At 32.8% G+C, this 14,777-nt stretch overlaps 1 protein-coding gene and 1 long non-coding RNA gene across 4 annotated transcripts; one reads left to right on the forward strand and one right to left on the reverse strand.

The window, feature by feature from the left end:
- Positions 1 to 505: 505 nt before the first annotated feature.
- LOC147539446 (uncharacterized) lies at positions 506 to 3,948 on the reverse strand. 3 transcript variants are annotated; one of them, XR_015226221.1, is made up of 5 exons: positions 3,198 to 3,948; positions 2,566 to 2,668; positions 2,205 to 2,282; positions 1,604 to 2,062; positions 506 to 877 (listed from the first exon to the last, which is right to left on the reverse strand). It is a non-coding gene; the product is annotated as an uncharacterized LOC147539446 (long non-coding RNA). The 3 variants fall into 3 exon arrangements; XR_015226220.1 differs by lacking the exon at positions 3,198 to 3,948 and having other exon boundaries at positions 2,566 to 3,191; XR_015226222.1 differs by lacking the exon at positions 3,198 to 3,948 and having other exon boundaries at positions 1,926 to 2,062; positions 2,566 to 3,185.
- A 6,375-nt stretch (positions 3,949 to 10,323) lies between these two features.
- LOC147539447 ((RS)-norcoclaurine 6-O-methyltransferase-like) lies at positions 10,324 to 12,308 on the forward strand. The gene is made up of 2 exons (XM_086642025.1): positions 10,324 to 11,209; positions 11,881 to 12,308. The coding sequence occupies exons 1-2, from the start codon at positions 10,457 to 10,459 to the stop codon at positions 12,172 to 12,174; spliced, it is 1,047 nt and encodes a 348-aa protein (XP_086498151.1). The 5' UTR covers positions 10,324 to 10,456; the 3' UTR covers positions 12,175 to 12,308.
- The last annotated feature ends 2,469 nt before the right edge of the window (positions 12,309 to 14,777 follow it).

Below are 14,777 nucleotides of genomic sequence, written 5' to 3' on the forward strand. Positions count from 1 at the left end.
ACTCTATAAATGCTCTAATTTGATTTCTTTTTCATATTAGTTTTTTGAGCACCACTTAGTTAAAATTTGGGACAAATATTGAGTCGTTTAGAGTCTTCTATGAGAGTATAGTATCCAGAAAGTTCGATGGAGCGTATAGAGTTGTAGTACTTCTTTCAATACGACACGATCGTTGTATCTTGGGAGACAAGTGTCCGTGGACCCGTTAGCACCATTGCGGGGACATAATTGTCTTAAGGAAAGAGTGACCAGTCGCCTCGATTAAATGAGATAAGTTTTTCATTTCTATATCGATATAAATTTTTAGTGTGATATGTAATTAGTTATCAATAACTGAATCTGTAACCCGAAAACAACATTTACTTATAAGGTGCTATCAACAAATTTAAAAATCTATTATATAAAACAGTAGGCATAACCCGTGCCTCTGGCACGGACAATTATTCTATTGAGTAGTTGACGCGCTATAAAGTAGTGGACCTGGTGTTATCAAAATTAATGATCATCGCAAAAATAAACCTTCTTTATAAAAGTGTAAATCTTGAAAAACAAATAATAGGATAAAAACAAAATAATAATCTATGACACATTCTAAAGAGTTACTAAATGTCTCAATCCTCTTTTGCCATTTAATGTTTGATCATCAAAAAAATATGCTTCCATATCATCATCAAAGTCCGTCAGATACTCGTTGAGCCCAAGTGTTACAACAACAGGTATGGTCGCCTCCGCTAGGACCAGCATGATTTCATCGATACTCTGCATAGGTTGTTGGTCCAGTTCTTCAAGTTGATTGCTCTCATCCATTAGATCTTCTGAAAGGTTCTTTAGAAACCACTCATGGTTCCGAACCTTGGCTATGGTAATCCTCTGTAACCTGAAATGGTAAAGAGATCTGAGATTAATATCATAACCATGGATAGTGTAAAATCATCCCCACAACTCAGAATACATATATTCTCGTCTGCAAACGACTTTAAAGTAAGGGTCAAGCAACGGACCACAAACACAACAATTATTTATAAACACCGTGTTCTTTATCTGATAAGAGGAATGACATAAAAAATCGTCGAGCCTATAGTTCTTCTGACCTCAAAATATCAACTACGCTAAAAATTAGGATCTATTAGAAAGCAAATCATTAACCGTCAAAGAAGTTCCAAAAAAAATCCTTGAGATGAGATGGCGACACTTGGGAGTAATACTATCATGAACTGAATACTGAACAATCAAAATTCGCTGCATGAAACAAGAGCCTCGTGGGGTAAGTTGGCCTGTATCTGTAACAAGAATACGATTCTACTAATTTCAGTGAGAACCTGTATTGTCTTCTTATGGACTTCTCGACATTCTTAAAAGCATATGCACCCACCAACATAAAGGATTACCCCACAAGACCATACATATGCAATCTGATATCCATTGAAAATCTGTATGCAGATCAAGGTGGAATTCATATTGGCTTTTTTAAACATTTTTATAGGCCTTGCTGGTGCATGACCCGATCAACGCAGTGTTTGGAGCATCCTTGTGAAAAGTCAGTGCACTATTGAGCCAAACAGTTAGCAAGTTGTAATTTGTAAGACCAAAGAAGTTTTTTAACCTTGCCATCATATTCTTTAAGCAATACTTCTGGAGCAATATACACAGGGAGTCTCCACATTTGATTTTGGATGTGAGTGCAACACTGATGACTGATACAAGCAAGCTAGTCAAGATGTAAGGCATGAGATGTGATAGATCAGCTTACATAGAGAAACATCATATTAAACATCTTGCATGCCATGTGGTTCACAAATATTTTCATAAAGACAGAGCTGATAAAAGTAATCTTGCTTACATAAAAATTATGTGAAATCACAGTTGTTAGTGAATGTAATACACCATCAAGACAATTATGAAAGGCAACACGTATCTTGGAGTACCTAAAGTGGCATATATATATATCTTCAACAGTGGAGCTGAGCTTGCCATCCAACATGGTTTTCCAACTTAATATCACGATGATATACTTGTTTCATGAAGTAACATTACAGAAACATGAAAAATCAATAACTCCCACCTACGCAATCATGGTAATCCAAAATTTTAAGCTATATGCAGGAACTGACACAAGATCATTAATTAAAAAGAAGTGGAAGATTTCTAAACCTATCATCACATATTCTCCTTGAAAGTTTAACATCATTAGGCCTGATTCTTACCCTCTTTGTCGTGAATGACACAGAAATTTGTATTTCACGAAGTAAAGTTCTATTGCTTCTCGTAGTGCAAGCACGTACCTGGAATCGCAGATCCATCTAGTTAGAAATAGATAATAGATAAATGAAGAATCCAAAAAGAGAGAGAGAGAGAGAGAGAGAAACAAAAAACAGATAGGGAGAGAAAGAGAGAATTCCATAATTCGATGATCAAAGTTTAGTATCGCAGCTTTGGAAGAGAATTCCATAATTCTTTTCTACTACTTCTTGATTTCATTGTTTGAAAAAAAAATACAACATATAAATAGGGTGTCTATATGCGGATGCTAAAATAGGTGTTTCGAAAAGATTAAATTGTTCATACATGAGAGTGATCGTCGCAAGACGATACCGGTGAGACTTCTTCACACCTATGGCGTTTGGCGCTGATTTCCTCAACCTCCATTTAAACCGAGAGACGTTGTCAACTGCAAAGTTAAGAGAGAGAGATTCAAGTATGGAGATAGTTATCTAAAGTAAGACTAAAGTTGTATAAACCGGCATAGTTAGCCGTATGCAAATATTAACAGCTAGTCAACTTTATTCTGAGTCATGCTCATAAAAAAATTAACATTACACCTACCTCCGTTATAAACATAATGTTTCGGTTTCATTTCATGTCAAAACTTCAAAATGGAAAGAACTGTTGTGGAACTATACCTACCTCCTTTTTTTCGAGCCTAAAACATTGTTGAACCTAAAAGACCAGAAATCAACAAATTGTATACTTTTAGGTCTTTTAGCTCATCAACCCAAATGTAGTTCATGGTTGTACAGAGATCAATGACACTTTGGTAATGGAGATGTTCAATTTCATTACTCTTGGAACATTTGCCAGTTTCTTTGTACATTTTTTATTTCTCAGGTTAAGGAAACCCAACTATAAACAAACTAAGATTTTTCATAAAGATATTAAATTCATACATCTTTAAAGATGGAAATAGCTAGCAGGCATACCTGAATTAATCGTTCGAGTCTCTCAGATAGATCATGATATAGAATTGAGTATCAATATATAAGAACACAAACAACAAAAAGAAGTTGAGTCAATTAAAATTTATTGTGGTAAGAACACATATGAAGAGTAAATGAGGTAACAATACAAATGAGGAGAGAGGGTAAAACTTGGCTAATTGGAGAAACCAATAAAAACATCGATAAATCTTCTCCAATATAAGAATACTTATCTCCCAGAATGTTACTCTTCATGTTGTGGTTCAGCAAAAGCCCTTGTGAATCCCAACCCAAATTTTAAGAGAGAGAGAGAGGGAAAGAGAGAAAAGAGACCCATAGAGTAGCTTGGTCTGACAAACTATGGCAGCTTCCTAAAGATGTGAACTTCACTATTTCTTCATCCTTATTTCAGTTTCTTTTCTGGAAATCGAGAATATCAAGAGAATGTTGTAAGGAGAGAAGGAAAGACAGTGAAGGTAACTGTAAAGGGGTAAAGGGGTAAAGGACAATGAACCTTGAGTAGCGGGAGAGGTATTTAACTGAAACGTGGGAGGTGAAAAGTTTTGGGTATAATTAGAAACAGTTACGATGGAAAACAAAGAACGTGAATGAGGAATTGGATGGTTCAGATTAAAAGATGAGAATTATATCTACATAGTTGTTGAGTCAGCATCTATATCTACATGGTTGTCCAGTCAGCATCTAAGAGCATTTATTTTGTCCTAGTCAGCAAAAACCCATTCTGTTTTGTTATATAGATAAGGGAAAGTGCTGACTGGGACAAACACCCTTTTTTAGTTTTGTATATTGTTCAGGGATGTTTAGGGAGGGACTAAACTTTATTCCGATGAAAGAGCTTCCAAAACTTCCCAAAACCCAGGATTCGGTTTCTATCTCGAGTCGAAGTTTGTGTCGACTTCCCAAAACTTCCAAACAATTAAAGATCTTTCAAAACTTGCCAAAACAATAGGTTTTATCATCAAAACCTACTTTACCAATCAACCACGATCTTCTTCAGCAAATTCTCCTCCAATTCTGTTGTGATCTCTATTCCATTTGTAAAACTTAGTAATTGGGATTATCTACTTTTCTACATTTAATAGACTGAAAACTATGGATTTCCTATTTTTTTCATTTTAATTTACTATTAATCTCCATTGTTTTCTCTCTATTTAGATTATTATTTTGAATGGTTCATATATGTTCATTGAGTTTGATTATCATTTAGTTTGTTTATTAGTATAATTTTATTTCTCCACCAAGTGTGTGTTTATTTATTCTGGCTGCTCATAATCATTATGATCCTAAGTTTAAAAATATGTTTTGATTCATTATCATCAATTCACCTTGATCATAGAACCGCAAACCACTACTTAACCTCTTCTTCCTTCAGTATTCTCAGAACAATCCACATCTCATCTTTAAGTCATAAACGACATCATAGTAGTAAAGAATTAGAGGGAATGGGCGTTTGGTCCAAAACTGGGCCGAAAACAAGGGCCCAGTCCAATGATATCCAAAAATGTAAAAGGAGTCCAATGCGTCAGAAGGAAAGGGGAAATTACCGTAAGACTCGTGTTTCTTTTCGAATTTACGGAAGCTGGCACCCAGAAAATTACGGAATTGCCACTCTGAAAATCCCGGAAATTGTCACTCCGCTTTTTACTTTCTCTCTCTACTCTTTTACTTTCTCTCTCTAATTCTCTTCTTACTAATTCTCTTTCCAAATTTATTTCCTTTATTTAACCAATTCCTATTTTCTCTCAAATTTTTAACCAATTTCTAACTAATTTAGAATTTTTCTCTCTCCAATCTCAACAAATATTTCTCTTTGGCTTTCTCTCTCTAAAAATTCGAAATTGGTTCAAATTTCTGTTTCTTTTTTTCCAGATTTATTTCTTATCTCTTTATATTTAAGTTTTCCGCATTTTTGGTAGATTTATTTCTTCTTTCCTGGAAATTGTTCTGTGTACTGGCCATTTGGTTAATGTACTAGACAATTTTATACTGAAAAATTTCTTGTGTACCGGAAATTGTTCTGTGTACTAGCCATTTGGTTATGAACTACACATTTTTGGTAGATTTATTTCTTCTTTCCTTTTTCATATTCCCCCCCCCCTGCCATCATTTTCTTTCTCCATATTTCTTATTTTTATTCTTTTTATTTATGTTTAAACATATTTTCTCTCTTCAATAAAACTACTTTCTTTTTCTCAAACATTCTTGCCTTATATGTTGGTAATCTTTCAAAAAAGATTTTTAATGAAAACGATAGATTTTCAGAAGTCGATAATCTTTCAAAAAGATAAATCGTGCAAGAATATAATCAATTTCAGACAGGGCCGTGTGGTGAGGGGTGAGGGGTGCGGGCCGTGCGCCCGCACAGAGCCCCCCACCACACGGGGGCCCAATTTCTATCTCCTAAGACAAGTATAAATAAAATCAGAACACAATCACTAGAGATTTTCCAGCTCTACTGGTGAGTTTAGTTAGGTCGCGTACGGGAGGTCCCGAGTTCGAAACCAAGTATTGGCAATTTACCTTCATCTTTTTCAGAGCCATATTACTTATTCCTTGCTACCTATTAAATTTTATAGTTTGATTTTACTACCTTAAATTTTCATTTCTATACTACTTGCAATCAAATAACAATTTGCTTTTGTTTTTTTAGAGCATAATACTTACTCCTTGCTAGTTAAATGGGCCATATTAAATTTTAGTTTGATTTTAATACCTTAAATTTTGATTTCTATAGTATTTGCACATCAAATAACAATTAAAGACGGCAAATCACAAGCCCCCATTCACTCTAGCGCATATCTCTTTCCAAAACTTGTCTTGTTTTTTTTCTTGGATGTCCTCTGTCTTTCAAATTCATTCCAAGTTAAAATCATAATTTTGGAGAGTCACACATTGAGTAGATGATAGTTAAATCTATCTAACTAACATTTGGCTATTTCAAAAAAAAATAAAAAAAATTGTCATACAATAGGGCCCGTTTGAAATTAGCACTTGGCCCCTAAATTCTCAGGCACGGCCCTGATTTCAGAATATTTGTATAGAGATGGAGAAGATAAAATGTGAAACAAAATAAGAATGATGAAGAAGATCTTTGGTGTATAAATAAGAAGAAAGAAAGAATTGTAACAGAATACAATGGTCGGGATCCAAAAAAATTAGCCAAAATTTCATAAAAAATGGAGCCATTTTTGAAATTTCAAAAAATTTGAATGTTTTTCTGTCGTGACGTCATGTACGAGAAATTAACTAATTCGCTGTCGTCGCGCCAGATTGTCAGAAACACGGAAATGTCCCATCCAAGGGCAAGAAGGGGAGGAAAAAAAATAAAAACAAGAAAAAATACAGTTTCTCTGACATTTTAACCTGCTTCACATTTTTGGCCGACAATGGATTAGGCTCTCATTTACCCCCAAAATTTGGACCTCTCACTCATTTTCTGAAAGAATTAAGGGTATGTTTTCCTTGGGAATCCTATTTCGCTCCCACTGTCGAATATAACTTCCTCTTCTTATATAAATACTGTCAAACCAACCATAAGAAACACACTCTCCAAAAATTATGTCAATATATCAGAATTACTTACAATAGGAACATAATAAGAAACACACTGTCCAAAAATTATGTCAAAATATCAGAATTACTAACAATAGGAACAGAATTGGTTATTGTGATCCTATTAGACATCAAATACTCACTATCTTTGCTCCACAAAAATCTGATAAGAGATGTTTTGGATTTAGAATCGACACAGTTACAAAATAATACAAGATTGTTTGTGTTTTTTTCTTGAGCCTGACTGCATAATTTTTACATTAGGAACTGATTCATAGCGAGATATAAAGAGCTCAGTCCCTCTGAAGTAATAATCGATGTACGAAAAAAGTTGTTGTTGTTCTATAATGGAGCCCCTTAGCGGAAGTCGTCGTCTGTTTGTAGCGTCTAATCTCCAAGATGAGAAGTTTCATGTCATTCAGCTCCCACCTAACTTTGTTTGTAACAAAAGATATTTCAGTCTTCTTCTACATAGAGGTTATGATCATATGTTGGACTTCAAGGGATCTATTCGTATTGCCATAGTGAAGATGACACAGGATAGACAAACATCCACCAACAAAAGTGATTGTGTTATTTTGTTTTCCCGTAATTGTGTTCATTTGGTTCGTTACCATCAATTTTTATGTTAAACAAGCACGATTTGTTGTCATAAATCTTACTCTAACTTCCAGCGAAGACGAAAGCGCGAGGCGGAGGAGGAAGTACCCACAGGGTTCTGGCCAGATTTTCAAGTAGTTGTTTCATTTCAACAAAGACTAATAAACATAAGTTATATACAAAATTTTAATTATGAACTACATCTGCATTTTTTGTGTTGAACAATGGGTTGACTCTTGTGTTGATAAGTTACTTTCGAGGAGAACAAAATGTATGACATTGATTGAACTTTCATCTGTTGTCATCATTTATCACGATAAATAAGAGTGACTTTTTGTTGATCTATTTTTTTACACTAAGCTTCAGAGAAGATGAAAGTTGCAACAACAAAGACTAAGAAAAAAGTGAGCATTGGAGAATTCCGTTGCAATATTTCAAAAATTGCTAAGTTTGTGGTTATGTTTAGATTAAGTGGCTCGTAATAAGGGATAGAGTTTTATTTTGAGGTGAATTCGGTTGCAGTACTTGTTGGACATTTTCAAAATAGATCTTTGTCAAGGTTTATTTAGAATGTAACATTTTTATTAGTATTTGTTTGCATTTGATTAGTTCAACAAAAAAAAAAAATTTGTTTGCATTTGATTTTATGTGATTGTTAAGCTCTTATTTAATTGTTGATCAAATTTTGGTTCGGTCTAATCATGTTTTGGGTATAACAATTTTTATTTACAGAATACTACATATATGGAAGAAAAAAAAACACAAAAGTCATCTTCTTTTATCTTATCTAAAGATTTTGCTTCATCTTTAAGACGTATTGTATGTTGATCCTTCTTTGTCCACACCTTATTTTTCTTTGTTCATCGACTATATATATATATATATATTCAAATGTGTTGAGCGTTGGAGAAAAGTTTCGTGCCGGAGGCACGGGCTATGCCCTAGTAATTAGAAAAAGAAAAATTCAAATACAAATATTTGGTGGGAAGTTTTAAAGACCGCTATATAAGTATAAAGGCGCCTCCATCCTTCAAGAATTTCCCTTCAAATTTGTTTCTAGGGAAGCACTTAAGAGGCGTCTTTACAATTATGAGGGACTCTTTTAAAACTTCCATAAAACTTATTCAAACCTAATTGGAGAGTTCATTATGTGCCATATAGGCGGTACTAAAAACATAAATATCACATATGATATCACATAGGGCATTAATAAATTATAATGATAAAATGAAACTTTCCCATTTAAAGATTAAATAAAAGACAGTGAGATATATTCATTAAAGAAATAAAACTCATTATATATATACATAAATATATTTCTTCTCTATATATAGAGATTGACTATCTAAATTAATTCTAAAAATATTTTCTATAAAGAATCATATAAGTATTTTCGATTGTTTCTTTTCAAGTTCAATATTTTCATCATATATAGTAATAGAATTAATTCCAATATGGTAAATTTTGTTTTAGAAAGAGTCCTAATTTTAATCAATTATTTCCAACTTCCATAAGACATAATACTATATATATATATATATATTCAATACTAGTAAGAGGAGAAAAAAGACAAAGAAGTGAAAAAAAATCAATAATGAGTAGTTCAAGGTCATATGGTTACACAGGATGCACAGCCGAAGAAGAAGAAGCAAGAGGTGAGAATAGACAACTTCGACTAGGTGACTGGCCAATTCAAAAGAAATTAACAGAGTATGATATATACAACAATCGTGTTTCATTACCTACTAAACTAGTTAGGTCAGATATTTTGCCCTTGTTGCGTACTACAAAAGAAGAGAATGTTAATCTTGTTATATGTGATTATGATGACGGTAATTTATATGATATGATTTTACATAGGGAGAACAACGTCTTTCATTTGAAGAAAAGAGGTGGAAGAGCACTCAATGATATCAAGAATTTTAGTAAAGGTCAAATCTTCAGAATGACTTGGAATGTTATTAATTCTTGTTTTTACTTCTCTATTAAGAAGGACTAGAGACTATGGATCCGGGAAAGAGAGAGAGAGGTATTTGGGTAGCTAAAAATATCACTAATATTAAGTAGTAGGATTTTCAACAAAAAAAAAGTAGTAGGATGACAAATTGATTTATTTAGTATATATATATATATATATATATATATATATATATATATATATATATATATATATAATGACAATATGGTGATAGGTTTTGAACTAGAAAAAAAATGTGAAGATTTGGTTCCTGAGGTTTTTTCTTATGGTTGATTTTATTTGGATATATAAAAGAATATCTACTTCTATTTTATGTTTTTTTTTTATTGGTGATCCATGTCGAATACAATATTCTCTAATGGTTTAATATATGCAATTGTTTAAGAGTTCTTTTATGTATGGGCAAAACTTTGAGTCATAATTTTCTAGATCTGACAAGCGTTGAGACATTATTTAAGAATTCTCTAATGGTTTAATTTATCTACACGTCATGTGCAGCTAGAGTTTTGAATTAAGTATAATTTTTTGTTGTTGAAAGGAATGAAGTATAATTTGGTAACGTAAAAAAAAAAATAGACGAGCGATCCACACTTTGGAAGCATATATTTCAAGATTGTATGCCACTTTGAAAGTTTTGATTTTTATGTACATCAGATCTAATTTCATTTTTTATCGGACTAGATCACAAATAATTTTGTCGGAAGTCCAAGATTACGAAAAAAAAAAAAAGTTTGCTTTTCTAATTCACCCTTGTGAAAATTATGATCAACCAACGATATGCAGCAAAATAATAGATAGTCGAGTTTACTCCCTCTATTCAACAGAACTAGTTAGAAGCTTTTTAAATTGGGCATGTGAATTGCAAAGAATAAGTTTCACTGTCCTTTGCATAAAATTGGGGGTTGGTGCCCACGTGATGCTTGCTTAATGAACAGGTGGGTGGGTTTCAAAACATTTCCATTAATAATAAGAAAGTCCACCTCAGAAAAATGTGTTGAAATAAGTCCTTTTAAAACCCAAACCAAATCAAATCTGTGTTCTAAAGAAATTCTAGAGAGGAAGAAAGAAAGAAAGAAAGGGTTGGAGAGAGAGAGAGAGAGGGGATTGGTAGATGGAGTTAGCAAACAAGAGTGATCAAGCAACCCAAGCTAAAGTATGGAAGCATATCTATGGTTTTGCTGAATCACTAGTTCTAAAAGCATCAATTGAACTTCAAATAGCTGATACAATTCAAAATCATGGAAAACCCATGACTCTAACTGAGTTATCTTCTCAATTACCAAATCAACCAGTCAACTCAGACAGGTTATATAGAGTCATGCGTTATTTAGTTCATATGAAACTTTTTCAGAAACAGGAATCCTCCATTAATGGTGAAATTGAATACTCTCTTTTACCACCTGCAAAGTTTCTATTAAAGGGTAGTGAGAAATCAATGGTTTCATCAATTCTAGCAAAAACCCATAAAGATTTCTTAGCTCCATGGAATTATTTGAGAGAAGGGTTGATGGGAAATTGTGATGCTTTTGAGAAAGCATTAGGAAAAAGTATTTGGGAATATATGAGTGAGAATCAAGAAATGAATCAACTTTTTAATGAATCAATGGCTAGTGATAGTAATTTAGTAACATCAGCTTTGGTTAATCAGTGTGAAAATATTTTCCAAGGAATTCAAAATCTTGTTGATGTTGGTGGTGGAACTGGAACTGCTATGAAAACTATTTCTAATGCTTTTCCTCATATTAAATGCAGTATTTATGATCTTCCTCATGTTATTTCTAATTGCCCTGAGATTCCTAATATTGTTAAGATTGAAGGTGATATGTTCAAATCTATTCCAAGTGCTGATGCTATCTTTATGAAGGTAAAACCTAACTTTTTTGGTAGTTTCTACCTTTGTTTTGTTTATCTGAATCTCGTACCTTATGTCTCACTTGATTGTCCAAATCAAATTTACAAGAATAAAGATACGAAAATCTTGTCTTTACATATGGGGCAGCCCCATCGAAGGCGACACTTTTCGAGATGTTTTTATACGCGCGACGCCTAGTTAGATCAAATAGGAGATATTGCACATACCATTTGTCCCCCATTCTCTTAGTTGAGAAAATTCTCCTCGGAGTAGTTTTGTAGTTCACTGGTTCTGAGGTGATACCGTCTTCATATGTGTGACGCCTTGTGGTATTGCGCCTCTTGAATGTAAGAGGTTGTAGGTACAGATTGATCATTCCGACGGTACTGCTTGTCTTTTATTAAAGGTCTAAGTTTTTTTTTTTGTTAAATTTGTCTGCGTTGTTTCGAACTCTTGACCTCTAAAGTGAAAGACTAAACCTCTTACCACTCCAACTAAATATTGTTGGCAAAGGTCTAAGCTATATCCAATTAGTAAGAAAAAGTCACCAAAAAGAGTACGTATTTGTTTTGAGTATGTTTTTTGACAAATAAATGTCGGGATGGTTGAAAGTACTCTTTTAGGCTTATATATATAATAGTTGTTTAATTTGATGTTTTCTTTTCTGGTGACATTTATTTTAGTGCACTCTTCATGATTGGGATGATATCAAATGCATTCAAATTTTGAAGAATTGCAAAGAGGCATTGCCCAAAGGAGGAAAAGTTATCATAGTTGATGTTGTATTAGAGAGGGAGTCGAAACATCCTTATTCGAAGATTAGACATACATTTGATTTGAGTATGATGTTAAATACTGGAGGAAAAGAGAGATCAGTTGAAGAATGGAAGAAGTTATTCGATGATGCTGGATTCCCAAGTTTTAAGATCACTCCAATTTCTGCAGTTGAATCTGTTATTGAGGCTTTTCCTTACTAAGGATTTCCATGCATTTTTTTCTTTTCATGTTTTCTATGTTTCTTTTTTCTGCAAATCTCGTTTAAATAATTTAGTGGAATTGTGAATCACCCTGGCTCTAACAAGAATCAAATTGGTAGTGTTGTCTCTTTTCAGTTTTATCTTTTCTGCAAATCTTGTTTAAACTGTTGTTTCCATGGTTAGATTCCAAGTTTTCACTCTCTCAGGTTCACTCATTAAATTTATGTTTTTGTTCTAAGTCGAAACAGAGTAGCTTGACTGTTTTTCGAGTTGTCACTCAATCTGTTTCCTTAAACAGAGGACCTGGTTGCCCTCAAACTAGAATAGTCCTTTCTAGAATTACTAAAGAGATCGACAACGTTACGGCCTAACAACAAATGTTCATGCAGACAAAACTGAGATAGACATAAAGTGTATTAAGTTGAGGCGATAACAAATTATCTTTCCTTTAGACACTTTACACCCATGTAATAGTACGAAGAATTGGGTATACGTCACCCAAGATTCAACGACTTCCTTTTAGAGTCGTGACGGTGCTTCACGGTTCTGAAAGCGGGCGAACCTTCAGTAAGCATTGAACTCTTTGACTTTTGGTGACTTGACTTGATTTCTTGATAACTTCTTATTCTTGACTTGGTTATGACCTCTGACTTGATTTTGAGATAAGTTTTCTTGGCACAATAGGATGCTCTGGACTCCAACTTCTAGATTTAATAAAATTCTCTTGTACATACACTAGAAAACTTTTGATTCTAGATTCTAGAAATATTGGAATGCTCTAGATTCTATATTATAGACATACTAGAATGCTTTCGATCCCATACTCTTGATTTCCACCTTTTGAATGAAGGCTTACGTTCCAGAAACACATGGAATGCTTAATATATCAGAAGAGAAGCAGAAATTGAAAGGTATCCTTTTGACATTCCCACTGATCGAGGTGCTATTCTAGACACACTAGAACACTTCTGACTTTCTCTATTGAGTAATGTGAATCTTTTTATTGTTATGTGTTCTTCGTATTCTTTTCATAACAAAATATGAGAGTCGTATATTACTTTTTGACAGACTTTGACATTTTTTTTTTAAACTTTCATATTGTATTGTGATAGTTCATCTTTCTTTATATGCTTACAACGTATTATAAATTGTCTTCGTTCATATGTTTCGTTCATGAAGGATTATGACGTTTGTATCCTATTTTTGCAAGCATTTTACATTCTTATATGAACTTTTATATTGTACTGTTCTAATTCATATTATTTTGTTTTTGTTCATAATGTATGATAAAACTCTTTTATTCTATTGTTTGCCACCCATTTCACATGTATCCGACGACGTCATTGCTGTGAATAATGTCCCCAAGTCAAATACCTCATCAACAATTGAGTTTTTAAGATTAGCTACTGCAATTACAAATATTTGTTCCACAAAATTCTCGTATCTTTTAACTTTTCCAATCAAAATAAAATATATTCAATTCTTACCAAATTAAACCAAATATGAAAGTTATAATATGTTTATATAATATGAAAGTTCATATTAGAATAGGTAAATCATCTTACTGTATCAGTTGTCATAATACAATATGAAAACTAGGTTTTGAAATTCGTATGTTTTATACAGCGCTACACTTCTTTGCAATGTTATATCTTCATCAGTTTGATATCTTCACCAGTATACGTCTTCGTCATCGGTTTGTCTTCTTTTGAAGTCATATCTTCACCAAGTTGCTTCAACAGCTCCATCAACTCCATCAAAATACATTATGGGTTCATATCATTTATCAAGTTTCATAGTATATTTTGAAGTGATGAAATACAATTAAGACACAGAAGAAAAATAATTTTGGGAAAAATAGTTCTTGATGAAACATCGACTGCAAATTTGTAAATATTATGATAATAGTTTGGCATGATAAGGAAACAAAATGTATACTTACGAAACTTAGAAAGTTCATATTACAGTTTATGTTGTAATATGAAAATTTGATACAGACATACTCAAGCTTAATTTTTATGTAGAGAGAAATTCCGTTTACAACACATGGACAAAAAATGACTTTTATATACAAACTCGTCTAGAACCTTAAAAGTACAAATGCTTCATCAAATAACAATAAAACAATTTCAATGCATCTTAAAAGAATTTGACCCGAAGAGTTTCTCATCAAATTATGTTTCAAACTTGTAAATTGTCTCTCTTCCTAAAAGATTCGAAAACCTCATTAAAAACTCATAATCAATTTCGATTAAGATGTATACATGTATCTATATATACTTAGCAATCATAAAATTATGTCATCAAACAAGAAATGTGTGAAGAACTAAAGATCTAATGTACTATTCCATTTGTTAGAGCTTTAGTCTAGTTCACCCACTCTTTCCAACACGGTCACATATTCACAAAGTCTAAATGATTTTTTTTGTTTGTCTCGTAACTAAAGAACCTTAAGAGTTACAATCATTTGAATTTTCTTAGAACACTTTCTTTTAAGAAACTGTTTTCTCCGAAAAACATTTCCAAAAAAATTTTATTTTTGAAAAAAACATAAAAGAGTAGTTTCTGAAAAGAAAAAAAAAGGTTGGTCATCCGATATTGAC

Source organism: Eschscholzia californica, unplaced genomic scaffold (assembly GCF_041429995.1).
Source record: "Eschscholzia californica isolate CP2 unplaced genomic scaffold, dmEscCali1.0.p SCAF_5, whole genome shotgun sequence".
Lineage (NCBI taxonomy): Eukaryota > Viridiplantae > Streptophyta > Magnoliopsida > Ranunculales > Papaveraceae > Eschscholzia > Eschscholzia californica.